At 42.6% G+C, this 19,701-nt stretch overlaps 1 protein-coding gene across 2 annotated transcripts in view; it reads right to left on the bottom strand.

Annotated features, from left to right (window-relative positions):
- Positions 1-19,701, bottom strand: part of GPATCH1 (G-patch domain containing 1) — a 282,152-nt gene that overhangs the window by 246,510 nt on the left and 15,941 nt on the right. For both annotated transcript variants that reach the window (XM_078668539.1, XM_078668540.1), the window contains exons 2-3: positions 6,718-6,852; positions 6,116-6,204 (exon numbers count right to left, since the gene is read on the bottom strand). In XM_078668539.1, the coding sequence (XP_078524665.1) occupies positions 6,116-6,204; positions 6,718-6,852 (224 nt within the window). The remainder of the gene's footprint in view (positions 1-6,115; positions 6,205-6,717; positions 6,853-19,701) is intronic.

The following is a 19,701-nucleotide window of genomic DNA, read 5'->3' as shown; positions in this document are numbered from 1 at the left end:
CTATATCAGGTTACGCCTGGTTCATATCCTTTACGGTGTGTGAAGCGCTTATGAGTCCTACCGAGAAATCGGCGTACTGCCGGATTAACTAATTAGTTCGCGTGTGTTTGCCTACAGCGTATTAGCGTTAGTATGTCGTGTGTTGTTTGTGGCTGTGTGCTCCCTTGGGGTGCTATATACAGTTACGTCTGGTTGATGTCCTTTACGGTGTCTGAAGCGCTTAAAAATCTTACCGTGAAACCGGCGTGTTAAACGGCGTATGGTGCTCTCGACGTTCGCTGCTCGGCTTGCGCGCTGTGTTCTGGCGTCAGTAGGCATGTTGCAACGTTGGCTATTTATTTAAAGTGATAGACACTCTTCCTGTGCTGAAGTGATAGTTTAAATAAAGTACAAAAAAAATCGCTGAGCCTGCGTGTAAGGCTGTGTATTGGTGTTGGTAATGTATGTCATGTGTTCGTAACCGACGACATATTTGTTAACTATGTGTGGCTTATCTTAAGGCGTTTGGGAATCTGAATGCGAAACACATATCCATAAAAAAAAATGTATACAGTTTGTGGTTGATTGACACTGACCTCGTATAAAGGTCTCCCTTCCAGGACCTGGGCGGGGTCGACCCTGCTTAGCTAGGGTGGTACTATGGTTCTCCTGTATGTGAATACGTGGCCTAAGTGAGATCTATTGTTTGAAATATGTATTATGGCCGCCCAGTGCACTCGAGGACAGATATTGTATGCCACCGTTACCATAATATACCATAATGCAGAAGCAGTAAGATCGTTATTTACAAATAACACACAAATTCCACTCTGTCATTTAGTCCATTTGGTTTCATTGTATTTAGAAAATAAATCCAGTGATTCTCTCTTTTCAATAACAATTTCTTATTGTCCATGCCTTCTCTCTTTTCCATGATTTCAATGATGCACACTCTTAGTTGGCTAATTTGATGTTTTGCTTCCAGAAAATGGGTAGCTATGGTGGATTTAATCATTTTAGTCCTGATGTTGCTCTTGTGTTCGTTAAGTCGGACTTTAAATTTTCTCTCAGTTTGGCCTATATAAGCCTTACCACATGGCCATTTCAACATATAAATAATGTTGGTAGTGTCACATGTTGCATTAACTTTAAGTGTTATGCTGTTTCCTTTCGTGGGGTGTGTAATGATTGAACCCCACATAATATTATTGCAGTTGCTGCAGTTGTGACACGGTTGCGTACCAGTAAACTTCTTCTGTGTTTGTTTCTCTATGGGTGGTTTTAACAATTCTCCTATATTTTTTGACCTAGTATGGGCAAATAAAGGTTCGTTGATAAGTGATTGTTTGAAATCTGGTTCTGCTTTCAGTAAAGCCCATCATCAGAAAACACTGGGCTTTACTGAAAGCAGAACCAGATTTAAAACAATCATTCATCAACGAACCTTTATTTGCCCATACCAGGTCAAAAAATATAGGAGAATTGTTAAAACCCCCCATAGAGAAACAAACACAGAAGAAGTTTACTGGTACGCAACCGTGTCACAACTGCAGCAACTGCAATAATATTATGAGGGGTTCAATCATTACACACCGCACGAAAGGAAACAGCATAACACTTAAAGTTAATGCAACATGTGACACTACCAACATTATTTATATGTTGAAATGCCCATGTGGTAAGGCTTATATAGGTCAAACTGAGAGAAAATTGTAAGTCCGACTTAACGAACACAAGAGCAACATCAGGACTAAAATGATGAAATCCACCATAGCTACCCATTTTCTGGAAGCAAAACATCAAATTAGCCAACTAAGAGTGTGCATCATTGAAATCGTGGAAAAGAGAGAAGGCATGGACAATAAGAAATTGTTATTGAAAAGAGAGAATCACTGGATTTATTTTCTAAATACAATGAAACCAAATGGACTAAATGACAGAGTGGAATTTTTGTGTTATTTGTAAATAACGATCTTACTGCTTCTGCATTATTGTAAATTAGGTAACGGTGGCATACAATATCTGTCCTCGAGTGCACTAGGCCGCCATAATACATATTTCAAACAATAGATCTCACTTAGGCCACGTATTCACATACAGAAGAACCATAGTACCACCCTAGCTAAGCAGGGTCGCCCCCGGCCAGGTCCTGGAAGAGAGACCTTTATACGAGGTCAGTGTCAATCAACCACAAACAATATACACGTTTTTTATGTTTATATGAGTTTCGTATTCAGATTCCCAAACGCCTTAAGATAAGCCACACATAGTTAACAAATTTTTCGTCGGTTACGAACACATGACATACATTACCAACACCAATACACAGCCTTACACGCAGGCTCAGCGATTTTTTTGTGCTTTATTTAAACTATCACTTCAGCACAGGAAGAGTGTCTATCACTTTAAATAAATAGCCAACGTTGCAACATGCGTACTGACGCCAGAACACAGCGCGCAAGCCGAGCAGCGAAGGTCGAGAGCACCATACGCTGTTTAACACGCCGGTTTCACGGTAAGATTTTTAAGCGCTTCAGACACCGTAAAGGACATCAGCCAGGTGTAACTGTATATAGCACCCCAAGGGAGCACACAGCCACAAACAACACACGACATACTAACGCTAATATGCTGTAGGAAAACACCTGCGAACTAATTAGTTAATCCGGCAGTACGCGGATTTCACGGTAAGACTCATAAGCGCTTCACACACCGTAAAGGATATGAACCAGGCGTAACCTGATATAGCACCTGAAGGGACCACAAAGCCATAAACTACATTCGGTTTATTAACCTTCATATGCCTGTAGGCAAACACACACAATCAGTTACACACATCGTGATAGCAATCTGGCCACTTTAATAACTCCAAAGGGATTAACATCGACGGGGACACACATTACAATAAGGAGGGCAGCACTACTATGAAGAGGAAAGAACACATATACAGTTGCACAGCCCGAGACACAACATAAAGTACAGCTGTAAGCGCCGCAGCGCTTTATGGGAGGGTGGAGGTAAACTTCTAGGGATCATTTTCAAACATTTGAACAAACGTCATTTACCTTACAGATTCTCCCCTGATGAAGGCATACAATATGCCGAAATGCATTGGGAATGAAATGGTGAAAGATAAAGATGTATAGGAAGATTGTAATTGAAGAAAGGATCATAGCATTTCGTAAGAAAATTAACTGATGTGAAGTCAAACATTGGTAATAAAAAGCCATTTTCTCAAACGAAGGAGAACCCATCCATTTATTTATATATAAAGAAATTTTGAATAAGTTAAGCTGGATATACAGCACATCACCTAGTGCCCTGGGAGACAGTTCAAAAGGTCTTTTGGACTGCAACCAATAACCATCCACATAATGCCAGCTGAAGCTAATAACCTAGAAATCTCTGCTTCTTTTTTGCATAATTTATGCAGTACTCCAACCCTAAAAGGGTATCGCTTTGGTTTACACTGGGTGCCCCTTGAGTCTGGACAAAGCTAAACCTCTCTGAAGAGTTATAATGATAACAAAACACATGTCTGGGGTTGCTTTTATCCATTCCAGGTTGGCTTGGATGGTATTTTACCAATCCAAAGCTGTAATACTGTGCCTGGAGTGGCAAAAGGCTTTTGTCATTTTGCAGCTAGATGTAGATGGTGCTAATCCTATGCTTAAACACTTTGCTGTAGAAATGGCAAAAGACTTTGTCCCTTTCTAGCTGGGCATGGATTGCCCTGTGCCAATGCTATGCTTAAACACTTTGCCAGAAAAATAGACATTTGAGGTGAGCAGATACAGTGTGTTGCTGGTGTTGTAGGGTGCGATACAAAGGAGCTGATCTCTCTCTAAACGTGGGAACTACCTAGAGTTCTCTACTTCTTTTTTGCATATTTATGAAGCACTCTAACCCTGAAAGGGTATTGTTTTGATATATAAATATTTACATATATAATTTAATTTCATATTGGGGGTAGTTCCTCCATAGTTATAGTTAGGGTTACCAGAGATAGCAATTCCTCAGATTTTTGTCCCTTAATAACTTTGCAACCATTTGATGAATCTACGCGATACTTAGCAGACATATTGGCCCCGTTACAGATGGAAAGAAAGTGTTGTGGCATTTGGTCAACAGGGTGCAAAAGAAAGGGGGGTCCCAAAACAGATTTTTTTGTATTGGAAGTAGCGCATAGCCGGTCAGTGGGATTTTGATGAAATTTTATGGGATGCAGATTATGGTATGCAAATTATCCTTTTTGTGGTGGCATCAAAAACGGGTACGAATTGTTTGAGTTATTAGCATTTTAAACTTAGTGATGTCTGTTGTTGCTGTAGCTTTGAGGTAATACCACGGTACAGAGTGGTAACAAGTTATTATCTGATTGGATAATGACTGCCTTTACAAAAATTCAAGGCAGCCATGTTGTTTTAGGACCACTTTGCTGGTGTTATGGATTACTTCCTTAAGCATAGATAAGTATTAGGATGTATATGTTTTACCTATCTATTACCATTTAATTTAAGTGATAATAGGTAGGGAAATATAAGTTTCTATATATTTAAAAAATATATTACGAAGTACTGAGGTACTACCTAGGTATGAATAAATATGTAAAAACATTAGAAAAAACACTGTAATACACTATACTTCACAAATATAGTGTACTACACTGTCAACACTCTACAACATTCTACTACACTGTTTCCCACTCTACCCCATTACATTCTCCTACACTGCACTCAATGCTACTATACAAGGCTCCCCTCTACGACACTCAACTGTATGACACTGTCCTTCATTTTACAGTACGACACTCCAATTAATGAGACCTTATAAAGTAACACTCACTTCTACTATTTGAAATACATTGTCATTAAAAACATAAAAAAACGTTTACATTCCATGAAAAAACAAAAGTTAGAAATATGTTAAAATTAGAATTTACACCTTCAAATTACTATAAGTCGCTCACCTACGTACACAGTGTCACTAATCACTTACATTTTAACTTAACACACCACCTTCAAATTATTTTACGCGGCACACCTCCATACACAGTGTTCTCACCTCACTCGCCATACTACATTGACTAGAATTCGCGATTCTACCATGCACTGTGTTCTGAGAAATCATCTTAATTGAGACATCATGAACGTTGTTATAAAAGCTATGATCTCACATTGTATAAGTGACAGCATATGCTAGAGTATGACCAGTGTATTGAGATGGTGCGAGTTATAATTAATGTAGTATGATGAGTGAAGTGAGAACATGGTACGGCGGTGCGCCCGTTGTTGTTTTGCTTTTATATGATTATACAATTGGTTACTTGGTTAGTGCACACTAAGCGAAGGGCCTGATGTTTACTTTCCAGACTACTTCCTGAGGAATCCGGGAGGTAAGAATGGGTTCATTAACAACACACATGTACTTGTCTGTTTGTACACAGGTGACTGCTTTATGGTATGTATCATATGATTTGAAAAGTATACATACAAATCATACCATGTATTTGTTCTGTAATTTAATTGTTTATCTTTTTCACAGATCTTTCTTTCACTACATTTAGAATTACTTGTTGTGACTGGCAGGTAGTTATTATAGGAAGAGTAAAGACCTCAGTCTTGAAGAATGCCACAGATCTGTTAAAAGATCTTGGTTTGGCAGAAACATGTTAAACATGATTTGGGGTCATAGTGTTCTCCTGATGTTTTAATCCTATCTACAGGAGAAAGGAATACAAGTTAGTCTACAGACTGGTTTCTTTTTGGTCCCGCTAGCTTGCTACATTAAAAAGAGACAGTGTCTAACATGAGAGCTCCCATTTGGTAAGAAGCCCACGTGTTAGAACAACATCTCAACAATAAACAAAGTGTAAAAATAAATTGTTCTATTTTAAGATTGTATGGGGTGCCTATAGATGCTGTAATTTATGCTATGTCTTCTGTAGTTTTATGAAACCCAAGTAAAACTGTTTAAAAAACCAATAGCCCTGTACTCATATCTGACATGTTCTGTACCTTTTTCTCCAATATTCAACAAAGTAAGATGTGATATCTGTGATTGTGGGACTTTAAATATTGGTATATGTGTAATTGATTGCAGTTATAACAATCATTGCCAAGCATTACAAACCTACTTCATCATCCATGAAGTCTTCTGGCCTCTGGACTGATTGTTTATCTGCTTTTCCCTGCCGAGAGGATACAAACGTAGATGGCGTCCATCCTAGAACAAGAAACATCTCTCAGCAATAAAAAACAATATTTAAACTGCGCCACTTGACAATGAATATGTGATAGGTTGGTGAGAAAAAGTGGCAGATAACTCAAAGAACTTCAGATGTGTTGGTCACAATAAAGATGGGACACACACATATTGACACACCATAAAATGCTATTTAAAATGTTATTTTTGATCGCAAATTTATTTTACTTTTCACAAACTATAAAAGCATACAGATCATCCATCTAAACGCGCAAAACATTCTAAAAACAGTAAATGCATTTAAAAATACTTTCTCTTGATAGTTTAATTTTTTTTAAATGACACATTTTATCACGCTAGAACTTGCACACCATTAACCTCTCATCCTCATGATTAGGAGAACATACATCTAAAATAGATTGTTACTGATTATCATAGCACATCCTTCAGTACCAAAGCACCCACAAGCAGACATATCTATGAGAACATGCTCTCAAACACAGCCTCGGTGCTGCAAAACACATCCTACTATACCTTCTTTAGACCCAACAGTGTTATAGTAGCCTGCACTGAAGCCTCCTGTGAATGCACCATGAAATCGCATATATCTGCCCTTTTCATCCTTGACAGTCTGCTCTTGAACAGGAATTGGCTTCTTAGCGGGTTCATCTATAAATGGAAGAATCAAGGTTAGGCTTAGGCTTGTTACGAACTGACAGATACAACAATATGCTGCCTATATCAGGGCCACTGGAATTATGCGGTTTTGTGGCTGCTGGATTTTCTGCATAATTATATGAATTTGCTGCATCTATATAATCTGAAGGTTTTAGCAGCAAAAAAAGTGATGCTTCTATCTCAAACAGATAAAAAGTTACTCAAAGCAGAGAAGCACCTGTTGCTGCACAGTGGAAGGCCCTTCGCAAAAAGTGACTGTTTTGCTTATTTCTGTATTAGGGTGTGAAAGTGTACTAAACTAATTCATTAAAATACCAAAATAATGAGATAATACTAACACAAAATGTTAAATAATTTGCCTTTTCTTGCAGTATAATTTAGTCAACCAGGCTGCATAATTTGGTTCTCTCCCACCCCAGAATAATTCCAGTGGCCCGGTCTATAACCTGTAGCATACATAATGGAATCCCAATGCAAGAGTATCTGGGGTGCATCTTTATTTGCAAGCGCTGACCAGGACACATTTTGCCAAACTCCCTTGATAGGAATATGGTAGGAAAACGTAAAGTTATATGCAGTCAGTGCTCAACATTACAACGCCAACATGCAGGTGAAAAACAGTTCCAATGAATACGTGCCCACCTTAGGACATCACTACCCTTGAATGCCTATGTCACTCATGTCCAGACATGTCTCACTTCCAGGCATTGCTGCTTCTAAAATTATACGTGGCTTCCTTCTAGCCAACAATACTCCTCAGACAGTCCAACTCTGGACACCACAACGACTAAAGAAGCCCATTCAAACACCATAATACTCCAAAGGGAATATCTGCTGCCATGCAGTAATGTGTGACCCTTCCCAGACAGCATAACCGCTAAGCAAATATGCCACACACTTCTAGACAGTATCTCGTCAAAATTAACATCCGAGTCAATTCTAGAGCTTACTGCTCTGATAGGAATGTATGGTCCACTACTTGACATAACTACTCCTAAACGAAAGATCTAATTCAAGAAATGAATACTCCAAAATGAAGGTGTGGCCCACTTCTGGACATTACCCACTGCTTCAAAAGGAATGTACGCCTTTTCCTGACATCACTGCTAGATGAGAGTGTGACCATTTCATAGATACAGCTTCTTCTAAATAAGTAAGGTGCTTCTAGATTGCACAAGTACTACATGCATTTGTAGCCTGCTTGTAGATATATTTCTCCCAACTGAGAACTTGGCACAGGTTTACACGTTGTCACTTTTGCAAAATGAATATAACATACTTTGATATCACTCTTCCAACAAGAACCCATGGCTCGTTTCCAGGCATCAATGGTACTACATGACTATTAACGAATTATTTTACATGTTTAACCTACTGACTGGTATCCAGCATCCCAATATACTTAATAGAACTAATAATTAGAACTCGGATTAGCTAAGAAAATAAAACAAAATGGGACATCAAAGGAACCTTTCTAGAAAGAACATTAATAGCTATCAAACTGCTTTAACATCAATATTAACGATTCTTGATAAGGGATTCAATAGCACACCTGTATAAATCAAACAAAAAAGTGAATAAATAGTGCATTCTAGAAAGGACTACAATAAGTAAAATGGATAACAGTATAGCATTAACAGAGGAGGAACTTTCAAAGCCGGGTTTTGCACTGACTTTTTGACAGAAGCAAATATGTCTGCCACAGCAAAAAAGGATTTTCAACATCATTATTTAAATGGTACATTTTTAAGGAATAGCCTATTTGGGCCTCGTCAATAGGGTGTAGCTTGTATCACAGTAAATGCAGGACCCATGTCTGAGCAGACCTGTAGCACTTAGGCTGTCACAATGAAAAACAAGCATTTGCAATGCAATAGGTCTCGCATTTGCGAGAGTTTAAGCGAATAGTATTTTAAATGACAATGCCTTTTATTTATATTTTTAAACGCAAAACGTAAATAAAAGGCATTGTCATTTACAATGCCAATAGCTCAAATTCTAGTAAATGCGAGACCTATTGCATTGCAAATACTTGGTTTTGTCCTTGGTTTCTCCTTAAGCACACGTATGATGCGTAGTACCAACTTATGTTGGTTGTTTCTCTGCCATATGCTGATAGCAAAGTTTAGTTATGCCCACTAGTTAGTTATGCCCACTAGTTAGATAAAACTATCTCAGACAGCTGTTCTAAAAATTGTGATAAAGATAAAGCCTATGTGCCGTTAACACAATCAAGTTATACAAGTCTACACACTAACCTTTGAGAGTAAAAAAGGAATACATGTTGATTGAGCACTGGAGGCATACATGAACTGGAAGAAATGCACACACACATATCTGGTCAATTGAGGTCATTACTGGAAGTTGGGGCCAGTTGTTCAGATAAGGGCATGAGTTGTGTTAAAACCAAAATGGCAAGTGAGAGGGGTATCCTGCCTTAATTGCACGAAAGGTACGTCTCTATACCCTGGACGTGATCGACAAAAATGCCAGAGGTAGGTGTTCTGTCATGGGCGTCACATCATTTGACCCCAATGACAGAAGAGAAGGTGCATCAAATGTCAAAATGGAATACTAATTCTACCACAGAAAATGCACACAAGATGATGCCTACTTGACACATAATTTAGCAAATCACATCGCATAATTTGGGCCTCCATTGCCTCATAATGTCAATGGCCTGCATAGAGGGAAACAGAAAATATCACAAATAAGCAAAGCGAATGTATGGCACCCATAAAGTACAGAAGGAGGCAATATAAGGGAACACTATTGCAAATGAAACGAGTAAAGAAAATATAACGGCCCTCCCGAAGTGCGTGCTAAAGTGCCAGGTCACCCAAAATTAATGCAGCCCAGGAGATCGGGTTACACCAATTAAACAAAACTGCACAAATCGTAAAGCTGTTTACTCATGAAAGCCTTTCAAGTGGCCATTGAACTGTCATTTTATTTTGAAAAATGAATGTAGGTTTGGCCTTATTTTTTTGTTTGTTTTTTTGTTTACGTCTACCCAAAATTACAATATTACTGGAGAGGGGTGAGGAGTTGGCCTAACGGCTAGGGAGCACGGCCTCGGACCTGGGGATAGGGGTTCGAGTCTCGGTAACGACGCCAAACATCCTGTGATCCTGGGCAAATCACTTATCACCCCGTGCCTAACAAAAACAAGTTAATGTTAGATAAAAATAAGTTTTACCCCCCGCCTTGAGCTTTAACTTTCCTACTGCCTACAATGGCACGGATGATTTCTTCAATAAAACAAGTCCGACTTAAGTTGTCACAAACGATGTGAGGCAACTTGGCAGCAAATAACTTTTCTGCCACTTTATCATTTTAATGCTCTATTCCGTAGGTCTCCCACCCTTCACACTCTGATTACGCAAAAGTTAAACATTATGGTGTAAATCGTATACAATGAAACATGACGTATGTAATAAAATACTAGCACCAAACTACGGCTACCAGTGTAAAACGGCAGGAAAAAAAACTTTTACAATCCCAAAGTAATTTTGGGTTGTCTGAGCATTCCACAGCAATTTGGAAAGAACGTTGACAGCAGCTTCAAAATACTGATGTAATCTTAGTTTTTCTTTTAAATGAAATGTCAGTAAATGAAGAGCCAGTATGTACCTCCTGAATGTTCTCTGCCTTTTGCCCCTTTAGTACAGTTGAAAATGTTATGATGATGATTACGTCGACAATGCTATCATGTACTATTCCTAGGCTTCACATTATCAACCTAATGCATTCTGGAAGTTGTAGTCTTTCATTTTAACCGCTCCACATTAACTACACACACTTGCAAACAATCTGTACAAGGTAGGAAGCCCTACTACTGTTGCCTGGTGACATGGTGCCAGGTGAGCACCTTTCACAGTAAACAACGCGCTGCGAGTTCAAGATATAAACACTTACATTTCCAGTACGGGGCGGGGAATCTGGATGTGTTTTACCACAACCCGAATCCCCCAGTCGGAATGTCGGGCTTCGGACACGGTGCCCGTGGGGCCCTGGCTGATGGTGAACATGACTTCCAGCTTGGATTGAGGGAGAAACGGAAGGGAGCTGCATATCGTTCCGGGCAAGTTTGGGCTCTCCCCGCCAGAGGAATCCGACGCATACGATGAAGTTGAATTCTTACCGCTCTCCTGGGTCCAGTTCATCTTTCAAATGGAGCCGTGCTGGGTAGTTATGCGTGTACTTAAGGCTCAGGGACCAGAATACATTTATGTACACGTCCACTACAGCAGTGTCCAGCAAACCCGGGTATCCCTCCTCAAACTGAAGCGTGGTTCCCGGTCTGCTTTTCCTGGAACAGACCAGCGAAACCGAAAGTGGCCATCCGATGTGTCTCTCTCTTGTTTTTCAAACTCTCCAAACCCAGCCAGTCTTCTTCGTTCTTTCAAACAACCAGAAGAGGCATTTGCAACAAGAAAACAAGTAATTGTTTGCAATCACGGGTAAAACATCCACACACTCGTGCTCGCAGTACTAACCAGGAAGTCAGGCATCCTTGTACGTGACATGGGCGGGGAATGTGACGCGGCCGGAAGAGGCCGGTGTTGGTCGTTGATGCGGGGCTCCCATCATGGAGGGAGAGCCCCGCGGTAGCGTGAAGATCCAGAGAAGTGCCCCGCGTGTGGAGATGCGCCGGAGAAAAGGAGCTCAGCGAGGCGACGCGACAAAAGAGCATGGTGAGTGGAGGGGGGGATATGTGTGTCTGTGTGTGCGCGCGTGTGTGTGCGCGTGAGCCCCGTGAGTGGTGGGGGAGGGGGGTGCGTGCGTGTGTGTGTGTGTGCGCGTGCCTGCCTGTGTGTGTGTGTGTGTATGCCTGGGGGGGAGGGGGGGAGTGTGTGCGCGTGGGAATGTGTGTGCGCATGCATGACTGTGTGTGATTGAGAGAGGCTGCGAATGCGAGGCAGGGGAGGTGCACGGCGCCGTGCGTGCCCTCGAGGAGGAATCTGAGACAGCGAGGCTCGGGCACCAACGCTGTCTCACATTCCCCCGAACACGCCGGCAATAGGTGCTTCGCTGCTTCGCGCTCGACCTAAAAAACAAAAAGTGATGGCTGGAATGCTTGAATTAATCTCAACCACTTGCAATTACTCGGACTGAATCCCATTCCATCTTTTTCCTCAGTGTGACAGGGCATGCATATGTTCACTGTGCCACTGGAACCAAGCTTCACCCTACTGATGAGGCTCAAGTAGTATGAGACCAGTCTGGGGCTGCTTGTTCAGAAGGGACCTGGCTTGACAGTTTCATCTGGACTGTTCTCATAAGCAGGATCAAGGATGATCTGTCCGACTATGAACATTACAACCATTCAAGTCCACTTCTTTGTCCAGGGTACAAGAGGAAGAGCGGGTCCAGTTTTCTGAGCTCTTCTCAGGTCACAGCCTGCAGGTTTTGTCCTCTTCAGGTCTTCCAAATGTCCAGATGGTACTGGGGATGCCACATGTACGCCCGAGGGTGAGGGCAACTCCTGGCCACCCCATAACCAATGGGGTAAAAGTTCCTAGAGGTACCCTTCCCAGTTTTGCAGCGTTTCTTCTGTGCCATGCTGCAAACAATCCCACGGTGCTCCTCTTTACCAAAACCTAAATGACAGAACCATTCTTCCCCTATGCAGAGCTCCAATGCCCTCCCAGAGGTGTGGCCAAGGAAATATGAATCCCCTTCTCTGTGATCACTGTAAACCACTTCTGTTAGCAACTCTGCTCTCTCTAGGATGAGGCCTGCCTGGCTGGGTGAACAAAGGAAGGGGCAGGCATGGAGTCAGCTATGTTAGTGGAGAAGTGTGGCTCAATGGTTAGAGCGGCAGACCTTGATGCAGAATGCTGGCCAGGGACCAGGGTTCGATTCCTGCCTCGGCGGGATCGGGCTTAAATTCCTCTGACCGGATATTCTCGCCTCAGTGCCGAATCTAAGCATGGGCCCCACGCTGCAACTCTGGGCAATAGCTTGCTTAGTCTCCACAACGGCCCCCGATGCACAAGGGATGCCTGGTTTCACCATGGGATGCCCAGGAGTGGACACCTCACAAGGAAAAGCCAGGAGGGGTTCCCTTGTGGTAGGAGTACAAGCGCCGGGATGCCTCCGGGTTACTGTTCGCGCTATACAAATACAACACATTTACATTTACATTTGACATAGGAGGCTGAAATTAATCAACTTCCTGAGAACAGCCCATAGGCCATCCTGTCAAGAAGACACAATACCTCCCCTCACTCAAGATGTTTTGTTCCTGCTCTTGGGGCAACCCCACCTCGTCAAGTGAGCTATTGTGCTGCCAGGTGACAGTTGGAGCCCATGCAAATGGGCTTCCAGAGGGTTTAGGCAGGGAGAAGGTAATATTCTAAAAGTACCTTTTCCAAAACATTTATTACAGCGTCTACTAGGCTTGTAATAAACATTTAAAAACTCCAAGAATGAATTTGGTAGCTGTTTCCTAGCTAGAGCTAACATTATTAAATTTAATTTTGTTTCCCAATGCTTTCCTGTGGAACCGCCAACCCTGCTACAGTGAAAATAGCTTTTGGTGTCTTCTCACTGTAAGAGGTTTATTAATATTGACCTTTTACATGTCTTACTTTCAAATACCATGCATCATGAACAGCACGGCCTACTTAGGGGTGACTTATTAATCTTCAAAAAAAAGCTTTAGGATTGTCAAAACTGGTTATTTTGAAAGATCCAAACTGCAGTTTAAAAATGCATAGTTCTCACAATTTGCTCCCTGCACTCTTGTGCCCACCCCCAGGGGGCGAATTGTGGGACTTCCCATTGTTTTAATGAGCTTCCAGATCCTCCCCTTCATGTATATACTGACTTCCTGCCATGTGGACGCTACTTGGAAATTGCCATCCATTCCCAGCCTATGCCAGGTTTTGTGGAAGCTAGCCTGCTCATGCTAGAAGCCAGCCTATTCATGCTGGAAACTCCATTACCTAGAATTCCCAGCTTACTGCTTTGTTTCCACCCCTGCCGGCCAAGGATGGGTGGAGGAATTTAGCTTACCTGTGGCTGGCTGCAGCTAGCCTGCTCACACCTGTTGCATGTGATTATTGTGAGCTCTGTTAAGCCCCAGCTTCTTTCAGTCCACTGTTGGCCATTGTATTTGTGTTCCAGTGAGACCGATCCTGGTTTCCTGAGCTTTTGATATCCTTGTGTCCTGAGCAATAGTAATTCCTTGTTCCTGAGTTGACGCTATTCCTTGTTCCTGATTAGCACTTACTTCAGTGTTTCCTTGATTCCTGAACCTGAGCTGTGGCTATCCTTGTTTCTGAATTAGCAACAGACAGTAGTGTCACCTTGATTCCTGTTCCTGAGCTATAGTATTCCTTGTGCCTGAATTAACACTGTCTTCGGTGCTACCTTGCCTCCTGAACCTTTCCTGGTTTCTTTGATTCCTGAACTGGTACTATTTAACGCACCATTGAATCCACTCTCCTGTATTTCCTTTGTTTCAGTTCCATATTTTCTTCCCATTACCCTTGTTTGAGTCCCTAGTTTGAGGTCTTCCTGGTCTAATGTCTTGCTTCTAGTGTCCTTGTATGTTTGTTACTTGCTTTCTGCCAAGTGTGTCCTTGTTTCCATTCTTTTCCATTAAGCACTCCTCCTTCCTAGCTTCTTGTCTACGGTGGCTGTGTATTTAGTTCTACGCCCTTGCTGTTCCTGCCTATCAGGTTCCCATTTGATCACCAGGATCTGTGGGCATAGCTACCAGCCTAGGTGGTGTTTATTGTTTACTGTGACTATTGTCTTTGAGTTACATTTATAACATCACCATAGGTATCATCGCCACAGACCCTCCCTTTGCATGTATATCCTATATGTGGGTATTTGCAATCAGTATATGTAACAGCAATTGTGTGTGAGGCACTTATTGAGCTTCTGTCTTACCATGTGGAGCTCCTGACTGCTTTACCCCACATTCCCTTTATTGTTAATGTTATTATGTATATATGTCTTGCACGTCCCCCCTGGGTGTAGTTATTCTGAATGCTAAATGGCCTCATGTGTGCCTGTCCTTCCAGAGTCTTAACCATCTTGTTCTCTTGTGCAGGCTTCATCTTTGAATCCCTTTTTAGGTTTTGCCTCGCCAAAAAGATGCGCTCTGCGCATCTTTTTCGCGCAGGCGAAAACCTGATGAGAACTGTAGTGTGCTTTGGGTCGGCCCTCGTCATTCATTGGCTGGCTCCGTAAATGGAGCCTAGCCATTGGATGAGGGGCCTGTCCGTCAATGCCGGACCAGACACGGGGGCGTTCCTGACATTCTTTGGCTTTTGCCGACGTCACGCGACGCCGGGAACGCCCCCGAGTCTGGTCCGGCATTGCCGGCACTTCTGCGTCTCTCCTCCCCCGTTTCCCGCCCCGTGACTGGCCGGCCGGCCAATCCTAGCGCGGCCGGCCGGAAGTGCCCGCCCCCCGCAGCCCGGGGGAAGAAGGAAGACGGCAAGAAGTATGGCGGCGCCCGCGGGGCTCCCGTGGCCTGGAGGGAACCCCGGGAGATGCGGAGGACGTTGCCGGTCTCCCATGCCGAAGAGGGAGACCGGAGAAGTGCCAGAGAGATTGTCGACGTTGCCGGTCTCCCATGCCGAAGAGGGAGACCGGAGAAGTGCCGCCGTCGCAAGGTGCAGGTGAGTCGATTTGGTTTTTTTTTTTTTTCCCTCCTCTCTTCCCCTGCCTTCCTGCCCCAACCTCTCTCCCCCTGTCTCCTACCTTCACTCGTCGCTCGTCATGTCCTCCCGCAGACCTGACCCCGGCGGCCGTACTTCGGTTTAAGCAGGCTGACTTTAGAGAGCGTTGATTGTCATTGAGCAAGGAGGGGCAGAGGTAAAAGTGAAACTCTATGCTTGCGAGTTGGAGCTTCTGCTTTAAAGTTTTGCAAAGCATGTGCTGGAGTTAATGGAAGCACCCTTTGCATGTTTAGAATGGACATTCCGTCTGTGAAGATTCCTCGTGCTCTTGCTCTCAACAAATCCTTAAGAATTTCTATTCCGGTAGAACCCGCATCAAAAGAACATTATCAATGACATACTTTGTATTTTATTTTATTTTGGTCGCCCAATTACTTTCATTCATTTCCACGACAACACTTTACAAGTGTTTTGCGGGTTACACTCATCCTCTGGTCTTATGTCTCTGTGTGTCCGTTCTATGAATGGTGAGTTGTATGGAAAACGTTGTCAGGACCTGATCACATTATGCAGAGGCAGGCCTTGAAAATTTTCCTTGTCATTGGCAACCAGAATGAAGTCAATGTTGAAACGCTTGCCGTCGTCTTTACTTCACTCAGTTGTCAGTAACTGTGTCCCTTTGAACCTATAGAAACGCTGCATCCTTGAGAGCACTATTGTTAAAGACCTTCTCCAGACCGTTTGTAGGTGAGTTCATTTAAAGTGCTTGTAAGGAAGTAAATCAGATGTGGACAAACTTCAAGGAAATAAACTGCCAATAAAAGCTTTGGTGTTTTAATTTAGTAATCCGTATTGTTATTTAGTCCACATTTTCCAGTATGATATTGCCATTATCAAACTTTGTATTTATTACATTTAAGACTACCGATGTATAACTTGCCTCTGACATATGTTGGGTAGGGGAGCAGTTAGTTACAACTCTGCTAAGTGGTCCCAAGTCAAGTATGTTACACTCAGAACTGGTTTATAAACCAACATCATTTAACATGTCTTGACTTCAAAGCCTATATTTCTGTCAACAGGCATTGACAAAGCCCGTAGGTCTTGCTTGTGAAATCTGTTGGACTTTGCCAATGGTTTTTTCTCTCTCCCAGATGGATCCGCGATGGCGAGCGCATCCTTGATGGTTATCTTTGAATTAATTTTCTTATGCTTTAAGAAACTCAAAAATGTCCACCACAGATTGGCTGATCCAAAGCGACCATCTGTGCCATTTTAATATGTCTGCTACTGATGGTGCAGGAGGTAGCACTCAAGCTCCACCGATGCACCCACCACACAGCTCCACCGACACAGTTCCACCGATGCACCCACCACACAGCTCCACCGATGCACCCACCACACAGCTCCACCGATGCACCCACCACACAGCTCCACCGACACAGCTCCACCGATGCACCCACCACTCAGCTCCACCGATGCACCCACTGCTTGTGCCTCCGTGTGCCCCTGTTGCCTGCTTGTGCTGTGTGGGTGTGTGTGGAGGGCTCTGTGTAGCTGTGTGTGTGGGAAGCTTTGTGTGGCTGTGTGTGTGGGAAGCTTTGTGTGGCTGTGTGTGTGGGGGGCTGTGTGGGTGTGTGTGGGGGGGCTCTGTATGGGTGTGTGTGTGGGGGGGCTCTGTGTGTGTTTGTGTGTGTCATTTGCGAGAGATAAAGCTAGTGGCATTGTAAATGGCAATGCCATTTATTTATGTTAAAAAAACATAAATAAATATAATGTCAAGAGCAATGCCAATAGCTCTAACTTTAACAAAGGCAAAACCATTGCATTGTAAATGCTTGTTTCCCTATGACTCTGTGTGATCCTGGGCACTGCTGTGCTCCTCTTTCTGCTTACTTTTTCTACCCAGCCACCAGTCCTTGCCCAAGTCCCTGACTGTGTTTCAAACATAGTCCCGGACCGTCCCTAGCAGTAGTCCGGTTACAAAGGGTAGGCTTACAGTAAATCAATTAATACTTTATTTCGCATTTAGAAAACAAATGCATAAAAAATTCAGATAAAAATGTCAAAAAGTTATCATAAATGATCTTTAAAAGCTTGTATCTAAAAAGAAACCACATATTATGCTAATTTTTTTTACATTTTCTTTTTTATTGATTTTATTTAACAGTTCAGAGCAGTGTACATAGATCTGTATTGGTAACATAATAGCAGCAGGAAAACCAAGCAATTTGCAAAAAGGAAATGAGAACATCACAAAGAAGATGGCCAGTGAGATATGCAGCAGACACAGTTCAACATGACGAATAATACAGCCCGACCTACTAGTATTTTGCAACGGACATCACGGCAATTGAATATAACATGTACATCAATATCTCCCACAACAACACAGTGTAATTTGAGTGACAGAATACAGCACAGTGATTTTAAGCATCATTCGGCTCTTCTTCCTCTCTTGACAAAAGATGCTGTTTATACAACCCCCAGAAGTTCTCGAGGCGGCTCTGTGGATGCATTAGCTCACTATGTGTTTCAGATTGCGTATTACAAAAAAGCATGTATTTTTCCCACTCCGATTTTGAGGGAGGGGCCCTCGCACCCAATGCAGTGCTATCTGCCTCTTAGCTAGAAGCAAGCCCAAACCCAGAGGTTTCCTAACCCCTTTAGGCTGAGGTTTAGTGTATCCCAATAGGGCCAATTAAGGGTCAGGGGCAAGTGAAATATCCACAATCTCACCCAACTCCTGAAAAACCTGGTTCCAAAAGGACGCAATCCAAGGCCATGCCTATGCGTAAAAAATCTGCACCACTTGCGGCACAGCGCTCACAATTATCAGAGTCTCTTAAACCGTGTATGTGGAGACGTGCTGGTTCTATTTAAAAACTTAAAGTGTACAAGTCTATGCCTGCCATTTAAAGACACTGATTGGGTGACCTCGCAGCAGTACCTCCATTGACTATCATCAATGAGTATCTCCAGATCGGCTTGCCACTGCGCTCTTAAGAGGAGAGTAATTGGAACAATAGTATTCCTGAGACATGGTATATATATTTGAGACCAGCTTATACGGGGAGTTGGCACGTAGGAGGTACATGAAAGACGACAGAACTGGAGGCTCTAAATATTAATCTCCAATCAGCGCCCTCATGCCATGACGTGCCCTAAAATAATGAAACTGCACTAAGGTGCTAGCACCGTGGTTTTCGGCGGCAACCCCATCCCAAGTCCGAGCTCTCCCCTCAGAGAAGAAATATCCCATATTATGGATCTGAACCTTCCTAAGCGATTGAGTCACAGCTATTTCAGTACCCAATGAAAACCATTGACACCAACCCAGTGGGTTTCAAAGGTTGGTCGGAGTAGTCAAAACATTAAGTACAAATAAATAGAAATGCATGTAAAGCAAAACAAAAACAGATCACCAAATATTCGAAGTAGGTTCAAAAAGTGGAAATTTAATTTCCATATATTACCAGCATAAAATGCGATTTACATTGAAAGCATTACTGGGTTGTTATGCATTACTTATTTGTAGTGCTCATAGGTCTAGGAAGCGAAGGAATTTAGGGGCAGTGGTAGTGAATTGACGAGTGAGGGACAAGGTAAAGGTGTTTGTGACATGGAATAAAATACACAATATATACAAATAGACCTTCACAATGTTAGGTAGGTAAATGTTACTGGTACCTACATTTACCTACCTAACATTTTCACCACATCCAAGCATAGTATTATCAGAGACTGAATTTTATCTGTCACTTATAGGTGCTCTACTGTCCTGATGAAGACCCCGCTATGAGGCAACCACTCACCCTCATCTCCACTGGGGTCGAAACGTAGACCGTCCTCCTTAACTCCTACATGCTCAATGAACTAAACATATCAAATGCAAATGTACCTATGAGCAATGTATATATAGGAACCAACTGACCGTATATAGGCTGTGAAGGTCTATTGTTATAATGTTTTGATTACTCCGACCAACCTTTGAAATTTACTGTAATATTGCCCAGGCCAGGTAGTTTTTACTTGGGCGCAACCCCGTAAAAACTAACACCAACCCAGTGGGAGCAAAGGGTCGTAAAGCAGAGTACACGCCTGCCTTTTTAATAGTTCTCACCACGCATGAACCGTTGAGTTAACAAGAGTTGAGAACACCATAATGCCTGTTGGGGGGCTGAGTAAGCTGCCT

The sequence above is a fragment of the Lissotriton helveticus genome, chromosome 12 (assembly GCF_964261635.1).
Source record: "Lissotriton helveticus chromosome 12, aLisHel1.1, whole genome shotgun sequence".
NCBI classification, from domain to species: Eukaryota; Metazoa; Chordata; class Amphibia; order Caudata; family Salamandridae; genus Lissotriton; species Lissotriton helveticus.
This window is presented reverse-complemented; position numbering and strand designations above follow the sequence as displayed.